The sequence below is a fragment of the Nasonia vitripennis genome, chromosome 5, assembly GCF_009193385.2.
Source record: "Nasonia vitripennis strain AsymCx chromosome 5, Nvit_psr_1.1, whole genome shotgun sequence".
In the NCBI taxonomy this organism is placed as follows: Eukaryota; Metazoa; Arthropoda; class Insecta; order Hymenoptera; family Pteromalidae; genus Nasonia; species Nasonia vitripennis.
The window spans coordinates 8,156,918-8,177,382 of NC_045761.1; the positions used below are offsets into that span (position 1 = coordinate 8,156,918).

General features: G+C 39.9%; 3 protein-coding genes across 11 annotated transcripts in view; 2 read left to right on the top strand and 1 right to left on the bottom strand.

Moving 5' to 3' along the window:
• Positions 1 to 1,177: 1,177 nt before the first annotated feature.
• LOC100119678 lies at positions 1,178 to 4,300 on the top strand. Its single transcript, XM_001603359.5, has 8 exons — positions 1,178 to 1,322; positions 1,656 to 2,325; positions 2,423 to 2,561; positions 2,630 to 2,773; positions 2,857 to 3,095; positions 3,165 to 3,391; positions 3,461 to 3,829; positions 3,906 to 4,300. Exons 2-8 carry the CDS (start codon positions 1,711 to 1,713, stop codon positions 4,198 to 4,200), a joined length of 2,028 nt encoding a protein of 675 aa, XP_001603409.1. The 5' UTR covers positions 1,178 to 1,322; positions 1,656 to 1,710; the 3' UTR covers positions 4,201 to 4,300.
• A 1,237-nt stretch (positions 4,301 to 5,537) lies between these two features.
• On the top strand, positions 5,538 to 6,793 carry LOC100119643. The gene is made up of 5 exons (XM_031931673.1): positions 5,538 to 5,773; positions 5,853 to 5,996; positions 6,075 to 6,307; positions 6,385 to 6,613; positions 6,698 to 6,793. The coding sequence occupies exons 1-5, from the start codon at positions 5,647 to 5,649 to the stop codon at positions 6,703 to 6,705; spliced, it is 741 nt and encodes a 246-aa protein (XP_031787533.1). The 5' UTR covers positions 5,538 to 5,646; the 3' UTR covers positions 6,706 to 6,793.
• A 3,723-nt stretch (positions 6,794 to 10,516) lies between these two features.
• Positions 10,517 to 20,465, bottom strand: part of LOC100119602 (IQ motif and SEC7 domain-containing protein 1) — a 75,911-nt gene continuing 65,962 nt past the window's right edge. For 6 of the 9 annotated variants that reach the window (XM_031931672.2, XM_032600108.1, XM_008218685.4 and 3 more), the window contains 8 exons: positions 15,939 to 16,271; positions 15,295 to 15,751; positions 14,687 to 14,887; positions 14,092 to 14,487; positions 13,602 to 14,006; positions 12,895 to 13,513; positions 12,475 to 12,816; positions 10,528 to 12,307 (listed from right to left, as the gene is read on the bottom strand). In XM_031931672.2, the coding sequence (XP_031787532.1) occupies positions 11,937 to 12,307; positions 12,475 to 12,816; positions 12,895 to 13,513; positions 13,602 to 14,006; positions 14,092 to 14,487; positions 14,687 to 14,887; positions 15,295 to 15,751; positions 15,939 to 16,258 (3,111 nt within the window). In that variant the 5' untranslated portion in view covers positions 16,259 to 16,271 and the 3' untranslated portion in view covers positions 10,528 to 11,936. Of the gene's footprint in view, positions 12,308 to 12,474; positions 12,817 to 12,894; positions 13,514 to 13,601; positions 14,007 to 14,091; positions 14,488 to 14,686; positions 14,888 to 15,294; positions 15,752 to 15,938; positions 16,272 to 18,617; positions 20,286 to 20,465 lie in introns of those variants that run through there. The other 3 variants (XM_008218686.4, XM_031931671.2, XM_001603294.6) reach the window with 3 other exon arrangements.

Below are 20,465 nucleotides of genomic sequence, written 5' to 3' on the forward strand. Positions count from 1 at the left end.
AATTTTTCAATGCGAAAATCATATCATCTGGAATGTGACAGATACTCGGGCACAAATTTGAAGTAAATTTGCTCATAATTGACCAAAAAGTGCATATGGAACAAAACATTTTAAAGTTTTTGATTTTTTTTTTTGAATTTCAAAAAATCTTAAGAATTTTAAGGCTTTTGATTTTTTACTCAAAAACAAAGCGTTATATAAGAAAAAGTTAGAGAATAAAAAGTACTTAGAATTGACCAAGAAGTATATCTGAATTTTTTCGAGACGATTCGATAAATTTTTCCAATTTGTCATAAATTGCCAATTGGCAAAAATAAAAAGTTGCTCAAAACTCAGTGAAAAAATTTAGACATATTCCTTGATTGATTCTAAGCACTTTTTATTCTTATTGATTTTTTCGTCGAATGCATTATATTCGTGAAAAAAATTCGTGAAAGTTTGGGCAAAATTTTGCGCTTCAGGCACCATTTTCTAGCCGCCATATTGAATTTCTGGATTCGGGACCAAACTGAATTTAAAGTACAACTCATTTATGCACTCATAGTTGAAAAATAAAGTTCCGTCCTCAACGTTAACACAACAAGAAATTGGATTTAAAAAAAAAAAGTATCGAAATTTTGCATTTTTTCTTTTAAACGTCGCCATATTGGATTTTTGAGTGAAAAATACGCAATTCTGATACCAGAAATGGAAAGTAGAGAAAAAAATACTTCAGAAAAAGTATGTTTGCTTTGAATATATCCGTGGAATATGTGATAGATTTACGGTTGAAAACAGAGTTACGATTTCTCTGTTTTGGACGTTAATGGGTTAATCAGTGACCGACGTTGAAAAATTTTCGGAATCATTAAGTTTGTTTAATTTTCATTCTTGTGAAATAAGCTAAGAAAGGAAGAGCAATGAATTCTTTGGAAAGACAACGATGTCACGTGTTTTCTTTGCTTGTATTCAATGACTGTGAGACGTATCTTCAATATTTAAAGAGTATTTCGTAAAAACTAGTCTAGAATTGAATAAATTATGATGTAATTTGAAAAAACTCTGATACACTACACTTGTCTAAATATTATTATAAGAAAAACGCAGATTTTCACATTATATAGCCAGGTCATGAAATCATAAAGAAGAGCATAAAAGGTTCAATATGTTCTTTTATTTCTGCGTGTTCTGAATGATGTCGGTTTCGTGCTGTAGGTGCAAACATACGATATAAATGCTTAAGTTGTGGCGAATCTGAAGTTTTTTTATACTGGGTAATCTCAAAAATAAAACATTTATGAAAAAGTAGATATTTTGAGAACAAAAACCAACAAACTTTAAAGGTTAGCGCACTTCATATAACTTATTTATTTTAATTTTTGGTTATTTGTAATATTTTTAAAGATTTCTTCTCTATTCGTAGAATCAGTTATAATATGATATGAAAATAAAAATAAAGATATTGAAATATATTTTGTACATGAAGGTCGGTCTACCTTCCTCGTTATTACAATATTTTTTCGGTATTGACGTCATTTACATTTTTCTCTGCGTCACGAACACTTGTACAAATTATTCAAAACGATTAAAGACTAGACTTTTAACTTAAATTGATTAAATACTATACATTATTTCGATTCTAAAATAATATTTTCAATCAATATTTTATATTTCAGATCTAGTATAAGAATATAATTGCACTGAATAAGTTTAGTTGAAAACAAAGCAAAAATGAACACGGCTCGAGGTGCCTTGCTGTGCTTATTTTTATTTTTCATTTACGGGCAGCAGCAAGTAAAATCAGTAGAATATCATTTGGCAGATGCTATTGATGATCTAAATTTTTTTATTCCTGGTTCGAAAGCAATATTAACGACAGCTGTTAAAATATGGACGGTCTATGGGGAAGTGAAACAACTTATTGATCCAAACTCTACTGCTTTAATTGAGCAACATCTACAAAACATTACTGAAGCTTTGGAAGAAATTTCAGCTCAACTGGACCAAATGTCCGACAAATTAGACAATATTTCTGACGATGTTCATGAAATACATGATTTAATTACTGATGAAGTTTTAAATAATCTGCCAAAGGAGTTGAATCTAGATACTAAATTAAGTCAAATTTATGCAAAAATCCATGACATCAATCAATTGTTTACGAAATTCCTTCGATATAACAATAATATAAAAAGTTATGAAAATCATACGTTGCTAAACTTTGCAAATAGAGTTACAGATCAAAGTCTTAAAGAAATGCCTTCCGCACTAAGTCAAATACATCACCTATTGACAGAAAGGCATTCCAATGCCAATATGTTAACTTTAATGGCTAATAAAAGACTCGTACGTACCAATAAACTATTACTCTATAGTTAAATTTTAAATTTAATATAATTATAATCTTTTAATTCATGCATAGAATAAATAATATATGTTCTAGGCTAAATCAAATATGTGTAAACGACATGAGTCGGCACAACAATTTATAAATAACTTGTACAATAATGTCATAATTACTGAAACAAAAGCTCTTTTGATGACTCAATTTGCATATTCATTAAAAAATGCATTTAATTTAAGTAAGTTTTTTATATCCTAGTAGTAGTGTTGTAAAAAATGTATTTTAATTTAAATCAATTCATTACAGATTCCACAAGCTTTGTAACGGAACTCGATGATGCAAATAAAGAATTCTGCAATAGAACTTCAAACAGCTTTGCGGCAATAAAAGATGCTATGCTGGCAGCTCCTCGTGATTACTGGAGCTGTGATCCGGATGATCATGTAGAAGGTTCGAACAAAGTCAATAATTAACTGGTCCTATTCTTATATTGAAAAATTAAATACTAAAAATACGACACGATTCTATTTTAGGTCTTACCTATGCCAAATTGGATCCAGTTTTTCAGGCGTATGTGACAAGTGAAAAAGATGTAGGTATCTCTAAATATTTTGAACCATTCACGAACAAGTGTGCCGATTCCTGCTCGGATCGAAGTGATTTTCACGATATATGCAGATCCGCATATTGTTTCAAACATAATCAGAAAAGATGTTATGGAAAATTACATAACTGTAAATCTTCTGGCAAAAGTCTGCGCATGTGCTTATCAGTAAGCAACAGTTTTATACATTAAAAGCAAAATATTTTTATTTGTGTATACATATACGATTTTTTTAAGGACAAAAATAGTACTAGACGATTTGAGTTCATAGAATTAACGGGTAAGAAAACAGAATTTTTAGGATCCAAGAAATCTTGTGGTTCAAACACACAAGTGAAGGTGTCTCAAACGACACTTTTTCTTGAAACATGCGAATACTGCTTCTGTATCTGTGATGATACGAATAACGAAATGGATCGTTACTTCAGTTTAAGAAATGTGAACTCAGACGTGGACAAGAATATGTAAGATTTTCTAAAAGAGAAGTAACGTCATTCAACTGCTATAGCAAATTCATAAATCTTTATTTACAGGGTTGTCACAGGTGTAAGGTTTGCAAAAGAAAATCACATTTTCCACATTCAAATTCAACAAGGAAAACTCGTGGAGAATGGAAATATCAAGGCAAGCACAGTAGAGTGGAAGCCTGTTGAGAACTTCACAATCCATGATGATTCTGTTGTGCTCAACCGTGATTATCACAATATTACATGGGCTAACAGATTAGTTTATCTGGACACTTTCGACTCGCCTTTACATCATGTTCTCACAGGACTCAGATTTCAATTGCAGAATGGCGATCTGAAATTGGAAATTCAAGTAACACCTTTCAACTTTTACACTGCTGAACTTAAAACTAATGAATCGACCTGGATGTCCAATTCAATTGGTGCTTATGGAAGGTAAGGCATACAATTTTTTGTTGACCATCTTATTCATTTTTCTGAAATGAATGCTAAAATGAAAGTCTTTTTTTAGGGGCGAACTGGACCTTGAAAATTTAGATTTAGGAACAAACGGTCATTCAAATCTTCTTGACTCGAGTGAAAACCAATACATCAAGTTTACCACGAGTTCGATGAAAACAGATGTAGGACAAACAGTAGTTCCATTCATGGATCTCCAAGATGTTACATCTTCCCCTCCAGTGCCGCTTTCTGGAGCAGGTCTTGTTCACCGAGGTGATAAAGCGTCTGCAGGGTTCTTATCGTTCAAAGTACTAACGTACAACTACGCACCTTACCTAGAAACTGATTGTATTGTACCACAATAGAAATAAGGTACAAAAGAGATAGAAAATACTTCGACATAAAAATGGGAATTTATAATCTTTTACTTAGATAATAAATGCTTTATAATACTGAAAAATAAAACTGTTGTAGATGAATTGCACATTAATTCACAACATAATCAGTTTTTTTTTATATAACAAAAGTTTATACATAGCTATTAATGACCATATTATAACCATCAACCTTGAGTTTATTGAATCAATAGTTATGGCAATATTTAATTGTGGTTATCAGTCCTGAATCATTTTACGAATTTTTTTTAATAATAAGCATGTTTAAAAAAGTAGATATATAACTATCTACACAAATGATGACCTTATTATCAAACATGTTATCTTATAGACTCTTTAAAATTCTTTATAACCAATATTTATTTTATTTTGTGAATTAGATAATATATTGTTGTATCACTATACTGATCATAAAGTTTTGTGTTTTGTATGAAAAACTTCAAGACAATAATATTGAAAGCTGCTATACAAAATATGTGTACACTTGTCCAAATAGTTTTTTAGAAATGACAATAAGAGCTTCTCAAAAGATAACAGTCTAATAGATTAGATGTAACGGTTTCAAAAAGTTTTAATGCCAGTGGGTTTTTAGTGTAAAAATATAAAACTCAAGTTTTACTGCATCTAAAGTAAGTACTTACACTTATTGGATACCCCTCAAAAACTAATCTTTGTTGGATTACACTGTGTTCAATAAGTTCAAATTTTCGGAGTTTCATCAAATCGCGACGATGGCTCGAGATGCACTGTTGCACTGCTTTCTTATACTTTTAATATATGGACATCATCAAGTTTCATCGATGAAATCGACTTACAAGCTTGAAGATGCTATTGAAGACTTGAACGTTTTCATTCCTGGTTCAAAACTTGTATTAACGACAGCTATTAAATTCTGGTCCGTCTATAATGAAGTAAGAGAAATGATTAATCCAAATATGACAGCAATCGATGTACATTTGCAAGAAATTAATTCTGCGTTGTTCGACATTTCTGACAGTATCAGTGAAATGTCGGGAAAGTTGAATACCGTATCGGACGATGTTAAAGAAACGAAGGATTTGATCAGCAATAAATTAGTCGATGTATTGCCTAAGTATCAAAGATTGCAGAACATCATTGAAAAAATCAAGCGTAAAATACACAAGATTAATGACATTTTCGAAGATGATTTTACGATAAAAAATACAGGATATGAAAAATATGAGGATAAAACATTATCAGATATGGTGAACAGTATTATCCAACCTGGCGCGTCCAATCAGAACACTTTACTTCATCAAATTTACGAATTAATTATGGACAATGACAGCAAGGATAAATTTCTTGATAAAATGGCTAATAAAAAAATCGTATGTATTATATTCCAATTGTAGACTTATATGAGTAAATCTTGAAATTGTTTAGGCTTTTTCAATAATGTGTGATAAAAGAGAGTCTGCGCACCATGAAATAAAAAGGTTGTATCAGATGGTAACCATAGCCGAAATTAAGAACCTTTTGATGGCTCAATTTGCCTACGCTACACAAAATTTACTTAATAAGAGTAAGTTTTTTTAGCAGTTAGTGTTATTTAAATTTACTACTGCAAGATATGCTTTATTCTAAAATAAAATCATTTCCAGAACCGGGTGGCAATGTTAATGAGCTTAAAAATGTGGTGGACAAATTTTCCAGAAGAACTTCCAGAATGACTGCAGCATTTAAGAATGCAATGATTAAAGCTCCCAGAGATTTCTGGTACTGTGATCCAGATGAACATGCAGAGGGTTTGTATCAGACTACACATTATTTTATACGTGAAGACTATTATACCCAGTTATTAACCATAATGGTTGTACTCTTAGGTTCGACGTACACAAAATTATCTCCAATTTTTCAAGCGTATATTATGAATGAAAAAGATTCAGGACTTACGTTTCATCATAAAAAACGTAACAAATGCAAAGGTTCTTGTAAAGATCATAATGAAACAAACGATTTATGTAGATCGAAACATTGCCGAAACTACGAGAAAAAGTGCTCCGGACTAGTGCGGGATTGTACATCGTCAGCTGAAGAACTGAACATTTGTTACGCGGTGGGTTGAACAATTTCAAAGGGATAAATATTGCAATCGTTTATATGTAGTTACTGATTTTGTTTTTATCACTGTAGAATGAAGAGAGTAGCCGAAGATATGAATTTATAGAAATCTTATCAAGTGGAAATCGGAAATTTTATGGAAAACCAAAATCATGCAGCGGTAATAATACTTTACAAGTTAAAAATCGTTTTAATAAACTCTTCTACGAATGCGAATATTGCGTTTGTACATGTGAAGATATCAACACGAAAATTAATAGATACTTTAGTTTGAAGAATGTGACTTCGGATTCGCAATATAGTTAGTAAATTAAGTTGTATGGATTTGTTTGTTGATAGTTTTTCATCATAATATGATATCATACATTTTTTTATTCCTTGGCAGTGTCGTGACAGGAGTGCGCTTCGCAAAAAAGAATAATATATTCCACATTCAAATTCAACGAGGAAAACTTTTGGTAAATGGAAACATCGACAAGAGCAGTGTTGACTGGAAACCTGTTGATAATTTTACCGTTTCTGATAAACATTTTGTAGATCATAGAGATTATTATAAAATTTCATGGAACCAAAGAACGGTTTACTTGGATACCTTGGATGCGCCTTTGAACAACGTTCTCATAGGATTAAGATTTCAGGTTGACGGCAGCAATCTTAAATTTGAAATTCAGATGACTCCATTTAATTTCTCTAGCGGAGAGCTGAAAAAAAAAAACGAAACAAGGTGGATTTCAAATTCATCTAGTGAGAGGTAACTAGCTTTGTAGAATTAGCTGTCTACTTATTGATTCTCTTTATTTGAATTTTAAATAATACTAAACATTTAACATAATATTACTTTATTTACAGAACGGAAATTTATCTGAAAAATCGCGATTTAGGAACATCTACAACCCAAAATTCATATCACTATGAAGCGGGTAGCAATCAGCTATTCAAATTCACAAGAAGTTCGTTCGAATCAGATGCAGGACAAAATGTTGTTCCTTTCATAGACCTCCAAGAAATTGAGTCAACACCTTTCGTGCCACTTTCTGGAGCAGGGCTTATTCTGAGAAATACCAAAGAATCTGCAGGATTTTTATCATTTAAATTATTGACTTACAATTATGCTCCTTATATGAAAGGTTGAAAACAATGTATATTTAAGTACTATCAACTAACGATGCTTTAAATTTGGAATGTTAATAATAAATGAAACTTAAAAACTTGTGTTAAGGATTCAAGGAATATATTCATTTACAAATTAGGCTTTATTTTCTTGAAACAATACATAATAATGGAGTACTACTACACTTTGCGACTCAGCGTGACATAAGTAGTCGAGGCGCGATTTTCTTAGTAACACAGTGCATTTCTTTGCTATTTCGTAGGCTACACTGTCGTTAATTACGTATTAATAAAACCCATCTTCTTGTAGTTATAAATTACTATGTACACTTTAGTTTCTTACAAGTTGTTTTGCATAGTTGGAACCTGGTGACTTTACTTGTTTCGCAAAAACATGATGCAAAGTTCAGCAAAAACGGGATGCCATCACAAAAAGGTATTTATGAAAATACAAAATACGCCAATAGAACTTGTGTGTTAAGCTTGATAAATTATTTACAACCCTTTAATATCATCATAAAAGTTCAAGTATCGTATTTCAAGCTTACGGTCACGTTAAAACTAAGTAAACTAACATTTTTCCAACGACAGCTCCGCATTTTGCTATTCTGTAATAATTGGCGCTAGAGCATCTAAAGCGCTTATCCGGTGAGTCTTGTTATTACAATGATCTAACAGATAGTATTGTCCATGGTAACTTGGCAATGATTGACTGGTATATAAAATACATATTGATCAAATATTGCTGACTATTCGTAATTTAAGAGCAAACGCAGTCGACTACAGATTTTATACTGTATCTAAAATCCAATGTTAAACTTGTTAATCTTATAAAATAAAAGAATTTTACATCTAGAATGTTTTGCATTGCGTATTAAATCGCTACAAATATTCAAGCTTAGCGAGCTGGGATCAGTTTATTGAACTATTAAATGCACATTAAGTTGCTACCTAATATACAAATTTTTCTTGTGCGAAATAAAACTGTCATAAACCTCATGCAGTTAGCGTATTTTTATTTCACTTCACCAGTCTTTTATTGCGATCATTTGAGTCAACGATGATAATCTTACGTTTCGGAACTTTAGTGTTACTAATCGATGGGCAAAATGGAAAAACAGATAAAAATGTACGTTCTTCGGTTGTTCAATACTTTGCAGTTACACTTATTGCTGTGTACTCGCGATTGCAAAACTACAGTCGCTTTTTTTCATTGGTGAATTAATGATCTATCGTTTCTAGCACATATGAAATTTTAGCTCTTAATAATTTTTACATGCTTACAAGGCTCTTTTAAAACTTTCCTCAACTTTTCGCCCACTTATTACTTTGTCTTATATTTGTTCTATCCATTACTGTCATAAAATTAGAAATAATCAATTTCAGAGTATTCCATCATTTATAATATATCATGTGTATTTCTTCATTGACAACACAGAGCTCCAATTTGGTATATTTTTAACAAACTTTATGTGTTAAGATATCAAATCCATAATTGATAGATCAAAACACAAAATTTGCAATATACTCAATGAGAAAATATTTGTACTGCGTTGCATTTTTCATTTTTATTTTATAATATATATATATATATATATATATATATATATATATATATATATATAGGTCCATCTTCTAACTAAGCTTTTTACACATTGATTCGAAATTCATAAAATGATACTTTTTTATGAATGGTAACGTCATCTTATCCACGTGTAGTACGTAATCGATGTAATATTGGTTAACTACAATTCAGTTGTTTATTTTTACATTTAATAAAAATAAGTCACAAATGAATGTACTTTTGAAATATTTAAAAAGAATTATTTATTAATTGAAAAAACTTTATAAAGCCAATTTTTGTATGAATTAGTCAGAATCTAAATACAAAAAATTAACGTTAATTTTTATTCGGGATTTAAACTGCCCGTAGTCAGTCTCAAATTTGTACGCCTCACTTGCACACGTGCGCAATCGCGTACATAAATATTTTTTGAAACTCGGTATAGAGCCTTATGTTAAGTGTGCTTTTGTTCTTTCTTTCAAAAGAGGCCACCGATTCAATGATTTGATTGGACCTTGGAAAAAAATCATTGGAATATGAATATTCCCTGGCATAAAAGTTTTATGCAGGTAGATAATTGGTATACAATAACTAATATTTTTAAAACAAAGCCATATTCGATTGATCTACTAGTAAAACTTTTTTTTTAACTGCAAGAAAATATCTTCTATGGTCTCAATGAAATCCATACCCAAAATGTGATGACTTTTCTTATGAGTCCAAATTTCCTGAACTGGATAAGTCATTAAAATCCATTTATGACATTCAATATAATATGTCAGTTTTAACGTGAAATGTTTGAATCTTACGACAGACATCTATACACATAAACGGTTCTATTTACAGAAGGAACACGTCATTGTGATAACATAATATCCATATTGTTCGTGCCTCTTTTTATTTTACTCCTCACTTGAGAGTTAATCAAGAAAAGAGTCCATGCAAATACAGAAGTTAATACAAGGCTTTTGCCACCAATGGGTTTTCCCAACTTCCTCGTATTTTTACGGAATACGGACATTTTTTCTAATAAAAAATATGAATATAAAATCAAAGGTTCTCAAACGAATGATGACCAATAAATATCCAGTTAAGATATAAGTTAGATTCAATTGAATCTTTTATTGTGTTTCAGTACTGACTTTTGTAAAAATCTCAATTTTGTACTTTTTTATTTCATTTTTGTTTTAACATGACATGCTTAATAGCAAATTGAAAAATCAGAAATTAAAGCTAAAAAATCAGAGAATGTTTTTATACGTAAGCTGTCTGCAGTAATTGACTTGTATTATATTTCTTTTAAGTCTTTGTGAATGAATTATATCTATTCAATATTTATAAAATGGTGATCATTGCTTCAATTTCAGGGTTTTCGGTTTTAAAATCAATTTAATAGAATATTTGATTCCAAATGTAGAATTTTCTATAATGCGTTATTATATCCATGAAAAGATGACAGATTTTAAATATAAGTTGAATATTATTATGTAGATATTGTGTTATGAACTCTTCACTTAATTAACAAAAATGTACGTATGATGTTTTAATTTTATTATTTTCAATTACTTTGTATTACAATAATTAGTTATATTTACAATACGATTAGATCTTGTTACAATTCCAAGAAATAAAATCTCGAATTACAAGTTGTCGATACGTTATCGCGTGAATCGCTATCTTGGGGGTGAAAGGCTGCTCCTTTTAAGTGTGCAGACATCGTTTTAATAGTGATTTATTTTTATAATTATTTATTCGCTTACTAGATCATGAAGCGCCTGCGCTTTTTTACCGCCACAAGATAACGCGTCATTTTTTTTTTTGTTTTACTAATATGTATTTTCGTGTTTCTCACTTTGTTTAGTACAGAGCTGTCGAGTCGCGATCATCGATTGGCGCATTTCATGAAAAGGCTTAAACTCACATGATTATTATATTATTGCCTTTCTTAAGAACTTTGCCAACTTATATAAAAAATGTGGTCCATGAACAACGAGACTTCTTCGATATTCCCTATAATACTGCATTGAAACCAATGACTCGAACAGCTTGCCTTTTGAGACAAAAGTTAACGGAGTGGCTTTCTCCAAAGTCCTTGTATCGCATATTTCTGTGTGATGTTCGTCCCTTGCTCAGCTATCTGACTCTCACTTTGATTATTGTACTTCATAATACACAATACAGCATACCTTTTTGTTTAAATGTACTATATACAATTTTAAAAGATAGTCTTAATCTAGTTATCGCTAGTGACAATTCGCTGTGATCTCGCAAAGACTTCTTTGCCAAATGCAAAGAGGTCTTTTACAAACTCAATAGATTTCATATTATGTATTACATACGCAGCGTCGAGATTGCTTAAATTTCTTCGTCTATGCTATCTCACGTATAAATAACGTATGAATGAACCTTATAATTCTCAATTAGGCAAATAAATACTATACACAATTTCGCAAGAAGGATACGAGACAAAAGTCAAGACAGAGTAAAAAAAGACGTCACGGAAAACTATAAAAATGACGACGCAAAATGTACGATAACGCGAGAAAATGCTCGAACGGATCCGGCCAGATCGCTGCATTTCTCCACTTCTCTCACTTCCTCTCTTCCTTTCTCAGCGATATGCAATTATATATTATATTAAATAGAGACGTCTACACGAGAGACAGACAATAAAAATTCATCTAAAAAACGTACGAAAATCTTGCGACAAAAGAGAGAACTAATTGATAAAATGTATACAATTCGCGAAAGTGAGCGCGTAATAATAACAAACTACATGACTAGAAATGATTGCTCTTGCACGCGAGTTGTAGCCTTTCGTCGTATTCACAGCGATCTCTTCATCCCGACAGTCGGGAGCACATTCGTCGCGCGCGCGTCCGGTTGATGAATGAGTGGAGGTGCGATGATAGCTCGAAGAGGAGTTACTGGAGATGAAGGATGGGCGCATCTAGACCTCGGTGGTGCGGCCGTAGGGCACAGTCTGTCCGGCTGCAGTCGCCGCCGCTGCGGCCACGGCCGCGGCTGTCGACGTGGCCGAGCTCATCACCGCGCTCGGCTCCTCGGTATGGGACAGCTTGCGCTCGCGCTTATTGAAGAGGCTCCCTAAAAAAGAGGGCTGCTGAGCCATGGCTGTTCCCTTGGCTGCGCCCCCAGGGATTGTAGCCCCTGGGTGGACCGCGTGCCCGAGCGCTTGGGGCCCGGTCGGCATCGCCTTCGCGCCTTGGCTCATCGAGCTGGCGGAAGTCGATTGAAATGAAATTGACATACCGCTATCCAGGGAGCCGACGCTGCCGCGACGCTGCGGTTTCTCGCCAGCGACTGCAAAACAGGAAGAGCAAATTTTTCGTATTATTATTGAGGATTTTGTATCCGGCTCTCAAGATTGCATGCCATCGTTGGAGAGGTGTTAAAAACTCTCTTCAACAACGGCCTGACATCTTTCATAAATTTAGCACCAAAATAGAAAACTTTTATCGATCACTCACATTGCTCGTGTATGTCGAGTAGCGAGTTGCTTAGCGCAGATCGCTTGAGCTGCGAATCCATGTCGACGACCTCGGACCTCTCGGAGCATGGTCCCGGACACGGGCAGACCTCGACGTCCGCGACACCGGAGTCGCGGTTCTCGGCGCTGCCACGTGCCCCTCTGCTGCTCTTTTGCCTTTCCAGCTCGGTCTCTATTCTCAGCGTTTCCATCTCGTCCATCTCACTGATCGACTCCCTCAGATCCTCCACGAACTTGCAACGGTCGTGCTCGTTGCGAGCGTTGAATGTGACTAGTACCTTGTTGTCGACGCGCTGCGACAGCCTTATACCGTATGGGTAGTCTGCGGGAATAATACATACGTTAGTACAGGAAAAATAAAGTAGCCTCACAATAGCGATTCAAGGTAGAAAATACTCACGAGAAACTTCGAACAACGTGACGACCATGCCGCACAGAGGGAAGCTCTGTCTAAACGTGTAGGTAACGCTGCTCTTCTTCTTGCTCAGAATCTTGGTGACGACGAGCAGGTCGTTGAAAAGGAAGACCTCGCGCTGGTGCACTCCGGGCCTCTCCTTCTTGTGTATGTCTGGAATTTCGTAGAGTCTGCAGTAGCAGACGAGTCTGCGGTGGGGCAGGGCCATGTTGGGTTTCTTGCCGACGATCGTCGCTTGGACCTTCATCACCTGCGTCACGTGGTCGGAGCCAGGCTTGAACTCGTTGGCCTTGACCCGCTCGTAGATACCGACGAGTATGTCTTTGTCAATATCGCCGCAGTCGTCGATACCTCGCAGGTTCTTCACGAAGTCCTCGAGGCGCATCCGCCTTTCGGGTTTGAGATTGGGCGTGTGCAGGTCTGTGTTGAGCATGATAATGGCGAAGGCCAGAACGAAGACCGTGTCTGGCGAGCGCAGCCTCGAAACGACATCGGGGTTGCACTGGCAGTAGCGCTGGCTAAACACCTCCATAAGACGCTCGATTTTCTGCGCCTCGCCGGGCATACGGAAGTACGCCTGGAACTTTCTCAGCGCGACGTCCACCTGAGGAAAAGAAAATGAAAACGTTAGTCGTCTGTTCAGCAATCTGCCAACAGGGTTAATCAGCAGATGTATAGGAGATATAAATTACCTGCATCCCAGCGAGATCGAGTTCGTGTGAGAAGCACTCGAGCACAGCCATGTTGAAGGAGCTCTGAAGATTACCGAGGTACTCGCCGATCATCTGCTTGGAGAGTCCCTTTCTGCTGATGAGGAAGCGCGCGACGCCCTGGGGCGAGTTTTCGAGGAAGCCCCGACGAATGAGGTAGTTGATGCCACGCTCGGGCTTCTTGTTGAACAGATTCAGACCAACGCGGTACTGGCGCTTGCGAACCGTCTCCGAGACCTTGTAGCTCGTCTGCGACATCGTCTCGGCGTGATCCATCATAGGCAGTTGGTAGCTTGCGGCGTGCGAGTGGCTCAGGTCCTTGACGTTGTTCATCAGGCTGCCGCTCTCGTTCGCGTGAACCATCTCTTGGTGTTCCGGAGAGCTCGACTGCAATTTCGTAAAAAAAAAATCATCAGTTTACATCCTCGACTCAAAACCCACACTCGCAGCGAGTATAAAACAGAGTACTCACGATTCCCTTGTGCTTCCAGACGGGCGATGCTCTCTGAGCGTCACCCTCGGAGCTCTCGCAGTTGGTGGAGTCGCTACCGGAGCTCTGGACCGAGCTGAGGCTGCCGTTCTCTACGCTCTTGCTGAGTCCGTTGTGCCTCTGCTCCATAGATCGGTTGCTGATGGAAGAGGTGCGCTTGGGCACCTCGGGCGGCACCTTCTTGCCGCAGGAGCCGGTCGAGCCTCGTCCGCCCGCTGACCTACCGCTCGACGTGCTCAGCTGCGATGTGCTGCTCGACCAGTTCTGCTGCTGCTGCATCTGCGACTGGAGATTCAACGGCGTCGAGGGCGACGTGCACGGCGTCATTCGGTGCACGTCGCGCGGCGGCGTGTCCTGTCGCAGTCCGCACAGCGTTTCCTGAAAATTGTGTCGTTATACGTTAGATTTACTGGACTATTTTAAAGATCCCGGTGTAAAACGAGCATTAATGGGAAAGAGAGAGAAAGGTCCCCGCAGAATAGCCGTCCGAAAATGGACGAAGAATTCGACAAGCGAGGCATAATTACACAGGGGGGTCAATCAACCCTGCGAGAGCTGATCGACGGTCGACGCTTACCTGAGGATTGTAGTAGTGAATACTGGAGCCGCTCTCTTGCGAGCTCGACTCCCAGCAGGGACTAGGCGGTGGCTGATGTTGCTGCTGTTGCTGCTGTTGTTGTCTACCGCAAGGACTCGGTGTCAACGACGGTGTGTGTCTGCCACCGGAATGGACGCTGTGATTCACCAGCTGGTGAGCCGCGTGATTCGTGACCTGGTTCTGTAATCGATCGATTGATTATTAATACGTGTTATTGTTATTGTTGTTGTTGTCTCGTCGCTGATCCTAGTTTGGACTTTCGGTACTATATCGCGGAGGTGAGACTTATTTTTGCCGGTTGACTCGATCTTAGGGCTGAAATTTTTGCCGGTAGCATCGACCGGATGTTGCAGCCTCTCTGCAACAGCGGGACCGCGTTATGGGAATAAGATAGATTTTTTCTGACCCCATTTTTTCTGGGGAATTCCCAGCAGCGCGTGAGTAAGTTACCGAGAAAATCGCGAGCAACGCCGGAATGTTATTGTTGTGGATTTTTTCACGCTTCCGTATGAATCATAGATCCGACCAAAACGCGATTCTAATTGCTTAGTATACACAAAGATTAACATTTCACAATTCGAACCAACCTGATGCGAAGTGATCTGAATCTCGCAGCGACCACTGTGGCTCCTGGGCATGGGGGAGCTGCAGCCGTGCGCGGAACCGTCGACGTGAACGACACCCCCGTGTCTCCTCTCTCGTAGGGACATACTCCGAATGGGCGTCGGCCGGTTGACCGGCGAGTGTTGCTGCTGCAGGTGCGACTGCACGTGATTGTGATGGTGGTGTTGCTGGGGCTGTTGCTGCACGTAGACCTGGCTGTGGTAGGCCAGTCGCTGCTCCTGTTGCTCCTGCTCCTGGAGCTTGCGGCTGAGCCGTTTCTCGGCCTTGGCCATGGCCGTGATCGCGGCGAACTTCTTCAGCAGGGTGTAGCGACGAAAGGCCCGTTGAATCGTTAGCGCGGCGTTGCGCGCCTTAACGCCGCCGTACTTGCGCTCCAGCATCTCGATCTGCTTGTCCAGCAGGTCTTGCGACAACTCGTAGCTGGAAAGAGGAGGAGATTTTGTTTAGATGTATGACGCGGTGACTTTAATCCGATTAGAGGTGGTCAAGGATTTTTGGGCTTGGCTGTTATACGATGATGCGGTGTATTTTCTCGGGTAAATATAGGCGCGTTATAATTAAGGTGATTCCATCTAACCAATTACTTTATAAAATTAAAAATACTTACGCAGCCTGCAGCCGACACCTCTTCATGACGTCACCATTGCGCACCGAGGGCTTCTTGTGGCAGGTCTGCTGGTAGGCCGACTGGGCCGACTGTCCGCCGTAGCCCTGGACGACCGGGCCGTAACTCTGTGGCTGGGAGTACTGCTGGGGATACTGCTGGATTCCCGCGCCGGGATAAGGCGCGTGCGCGTAATTCTGACTGTACATGTACTGGCCGGTCATGTACGACGAGGACAGCGCCGGCTGAGCCTGACTCGACGACGACGAGGTGTACAGGCTGCCGCCCCCGCCTACGCCCTTCGATGGACCCAGCCTGTCCATCTTCTGTGGGAAGCTGTAATCAGAAAGCGATTTTTTTGCGTTAGACGTGTACACGTATGGCATATATACATTTGGTTATGTGTAAGCTTGTGCAGCTTGGGGAATACAGTTCGTTTCGAGCTGCACAATAAAAAAGGTGCAAAATCGTGACGCTAGCGTAAAAATCGTATCGTTTTACGCTAATGTGCACGAGGTATACTCATAAATTCAACGTCAGCGAAATTTGCATAAACCGCCGATATAACTGCTCTCACTCGACAATACGTCCGAGAAAGGGCGGCTCTGATTTACGGGACACACATGGTACGCGCAGTGAATGGAGCCACGATTCTTTACGGGCAGGTGTTACTTTTTATTTCGACGCGCGGGCGTGAGTACATTACACGCGTTTTTTTCTGGCAGACAATGGGCTGGCACTTGCAGAGGATTACAAAATCGGCCGTGCGTGGGTGTACAAGGAGCGAAAGCGTGCGATCTGTTCGCACGCTTTTAACGCGCTTGATTTGCGCCCGTTATAAGAGCACGAGCGCAATTAGTTCGAAGAGCTTCAATAAAATCGTAAAAGTCTGCGATAGATCGTCCCTCCGTCGACGGGGTAATCGATCGCTTCGATTGTTCGATGGATCGGACTTGCGTAAGCGCAGCCGGATAACTGCGAGATCGTGAAATTTCAGCACACGAAGCGCCGATCAAAAACAGCACCAAACGCGTACATTACATGCAAATATCGCAATTGACCCGTGCGCGAAGAGGAGCTGCGCATGATCGAACGCCGCGCGTGAGTTTTTGATTGCCAAACGCAATTTCCGCGGCACGCGCGGCGACTGTACTTTTTTTCAGTAGGCTATAAAGTAGTCGGGCTGTGAGGAAATTGATGGTATGGTAATGTTGGGAGAAGATGGATCGGTGGATAGTCCGATAGAGGAAAAGGCCGTGTAAGCCGTTTCGCGATGGGATTGGAGCTATGAATTTCGATTCGCAAAAGTAGCACTGCACATCTGTGCGGTAATTGAAGAGGCGAGTTTTCGGAGCAGCCGATCGACGGTACAGAGTATGTAGTTATCGTGCGCGGGGTATATTCTGGTCCGCAGGTGCAGTGTGCATCGTAATTGTAACGATTTCGCATACGCGCGGGGGAATTGGATTTTGCGGATGATTAATTTTCACAATGACTATTCAGGAGTTCGCTTATCGCCCGAACGAATTCGCATGGGATATTCGCTAATTATTCAATATTATGCACGTGTGTTTGTTGATTCAGAATAATAACGAACAAACAGTCAAAAAATAACGCGATTACAATCGATAACAATGCAGCTCTGGGGACAAGCGCCGTATACGTACGAAGATATTGATCTCGGAAAGTCGCGTCAAAAAAGTTCCGTGAAATCCTTCCGCGCTGCAGCCAACCATCAGCAGTATATAGAATCATTAAAAATGCAGACAGCGCGTTTCCTTCGGCTCGCGGAGAGAGAAAAACGAGGAAGAAGACCGAGGAAAGCAAAGCGATCGTAAAAAGAGGAAGAGGAGAAGAGGACGCGTGGCCGAAGGAGCAGCTGCCGTTCGTGGCACGCGCCAGGTGCAGTCGACGCGCGCTTGGCTTATACCATTGATATTCCCCGAATATATAACACGTGCCGCGGCTACAGTGAATCAGCCCCTTTTTGTGTTGAAAAAAATGTCTATGTGAATCATACGGAATAATCGTATGCCACCCCCTCACGTAGGTGCACACACTGTTAGTCATGTGCGTTGCAGTGACGATGGAAATTTTAATTTTTCGAGGGACACGGGATGTGGGCGCACACGCTGCGCGTTCGCTATCTTTCTCTATGCAGGCGGTTGAATTGTTAGTCCGTGTCTCGTTGTATCGACGGGAAATTGATTTTCTGTTTGAATAGCTAATGCTACACGCGAAGGGGTTGTGTGTTTATGCGTGTGGTGATTAATTAACTGATGTGCGACGGAGTGAAAATAGAAACTGAACGCGCGCGTGCGGTTCGCTACAAAATTTGCTCGATATGCCGGCGGGGATGCCGGTATTGTTGGTTGATTAACTCTTCCGTGTTCACGTGGCTGCTGGACCCTTATCAGATTAAACTGTACATCGCGTTTGAATTTCAATTAAAACACAACTAGCAGAAATACAGGGACATATACACCTAAAAAATAAAAACCACGCGGCAGCACAGAAAGCGCGTCACGCTCGACAAAACCCTGAATCACCCCCCTCAACACATAGCCCTTATCCGCATCCATCCATTGAGTCAAGCTCGCGTACGTATATGTGTATGTATAAGTGCATAACTGCATGTGGAGCATGCAGGCGCGCGTGACGCAAAGGTCACGCTCGACGTACCCCACTAAAAATCCGGATACGAAGATAATCATGTCGAGGGCTGTCTAGTTCGCTGCACTATGGCGCGGAGGCGCGAAACTTCTCACACGTACGCTGCGCGTTTCTTTTATTGCGCCGCCGCCGCCATATTTCCCAAGTCTGCTTCCTGCTGCTGCTTCTTTTTTTTTTCTTGATCAAGCTCGCCGAACGATGAATTTTCACGGCAAACGCTATGACAAAGTTTTCGCTAGACGTATGGGCCGACTTCCGGAGAGTGTTTTCTTTTTTTCGGTTTCGACAGTCTCTATCGCAATCACTTTTCTTCCTCCCACACACTGTTGCACCTCGCGATAACGTTACACACGGAGTCTCTTGAGAGAAAGATCGCACTAGACTCCGCAGAGTCGAGAAGAGGAGAGACGCGCTGCTCGTGTTCGGGAACAACGTCGCACACGAGAGCGGCTTAAGGACTGAAGGATCGCAGCAGCTGCGCTGGAATATAAGAAGCGGCCCATAAGGAAAAGGATCCACCGGCTGCTCGAGCAGACGGTGGCATGAGCCGTCTGCTATACGTGTGTATTATAATGCTTGCGGAGCGTGAGCGCAGTTTGGGGAGGGAGAGGATGCGCCGCCGCCGCCGCATGCCTGTACAGTCTGCGTTGAAATTGTGGCCAGGTATGTGTACTGTATACGCGTTTCCTGCCTTTTTTTTTCTTTAAAGGGTCGACGTTTTTCGTACGTTGGGCTTTTCAAAATATAGTAAGGGGGAGGTGTGCCTCTCGAGGGGCAACGACATTGTGCGTTTTGAGTGGGTATATCGACGGTTACAATAATTTTGTAACTACCGTAAGAGTATATTATGCAAACAGCTCGAGGAAAAGCCTGTATAATTCGCAAATCCGGAAGGCTTCGAGCTGCAGCCGCACTTGTAAATCTGCAGCGACAGCAGTGCAGCGCGCGCCGATTTTACGGGGCCGTATATACTAAATCTGCGAGGCATCCTTAGCGAGCTACGGTATCATTATTCCGGAAGAGACGGAAGCGTTATGGTAAGAAAAACGCCGTGAGGAGAGCTGAGCGTAAATACAGGCTAGCGGCGCGTCAGCAGGTAGAGCCGAGGCGAAAATCGTCGTTGCGCCCCCATAGAGTTTTCAATGAATCGCTGGCGCAGCTTCTTCTTCACGGCGCTTTGCGCTACTGCAGTGCGGCGGACGATCGTAAATTTTCCTTAGCTCCGAGGCCTGATGATGAAGGCGTTTAGGCTTTCTTGAAAGGGTCGGGCCGCGCCTACTACCGTTTCGAGATTTCACAATGAGGATTACGGCTGTTTGTTTTGTCGCCAACGCTTTTCAGGACGATCGCGCTGTTGGGTAAACAGAGCAGTGAATCTTCTTTGACAATTATTATTTTTTTATTGAATTTTCAGCAAGAGCAAGCCAGCTTAATCGGGCCTAATCCGCAAATCGAAGATCCCCGCCACAGCTGTTAAACCTCGCCCTCCATAAATTCTCCAGCTCTCCGTATAATTCGGTCTCGCTAATCCGGCAAAGTGAAAGTGTGCCGCGATAAAACACCGCGTACATATACCGAGAGACGACGCGAAAGGACAATTCGCACGAGAGTGTATAGTAGCTATATAGAAGAATCGATCTATCTCCGGTCTCTGCTGCGCCAGCCTCTTGTCTCCATTTCCAGGCCAGCGACGGAATATCGATCGCCGTCGAGAACTGCACACGCGACGAACGAAGATGATAAAAGACGCGGAAAAGTGCAAAGCGTTAATGGAAATGTTTTCGACCCGGCTTTTTGGGTCGACTAATTTTTCGCCCTTTTTTCAGAGGAGCTCCAGTTTCAGCGAGGGCGAAAACA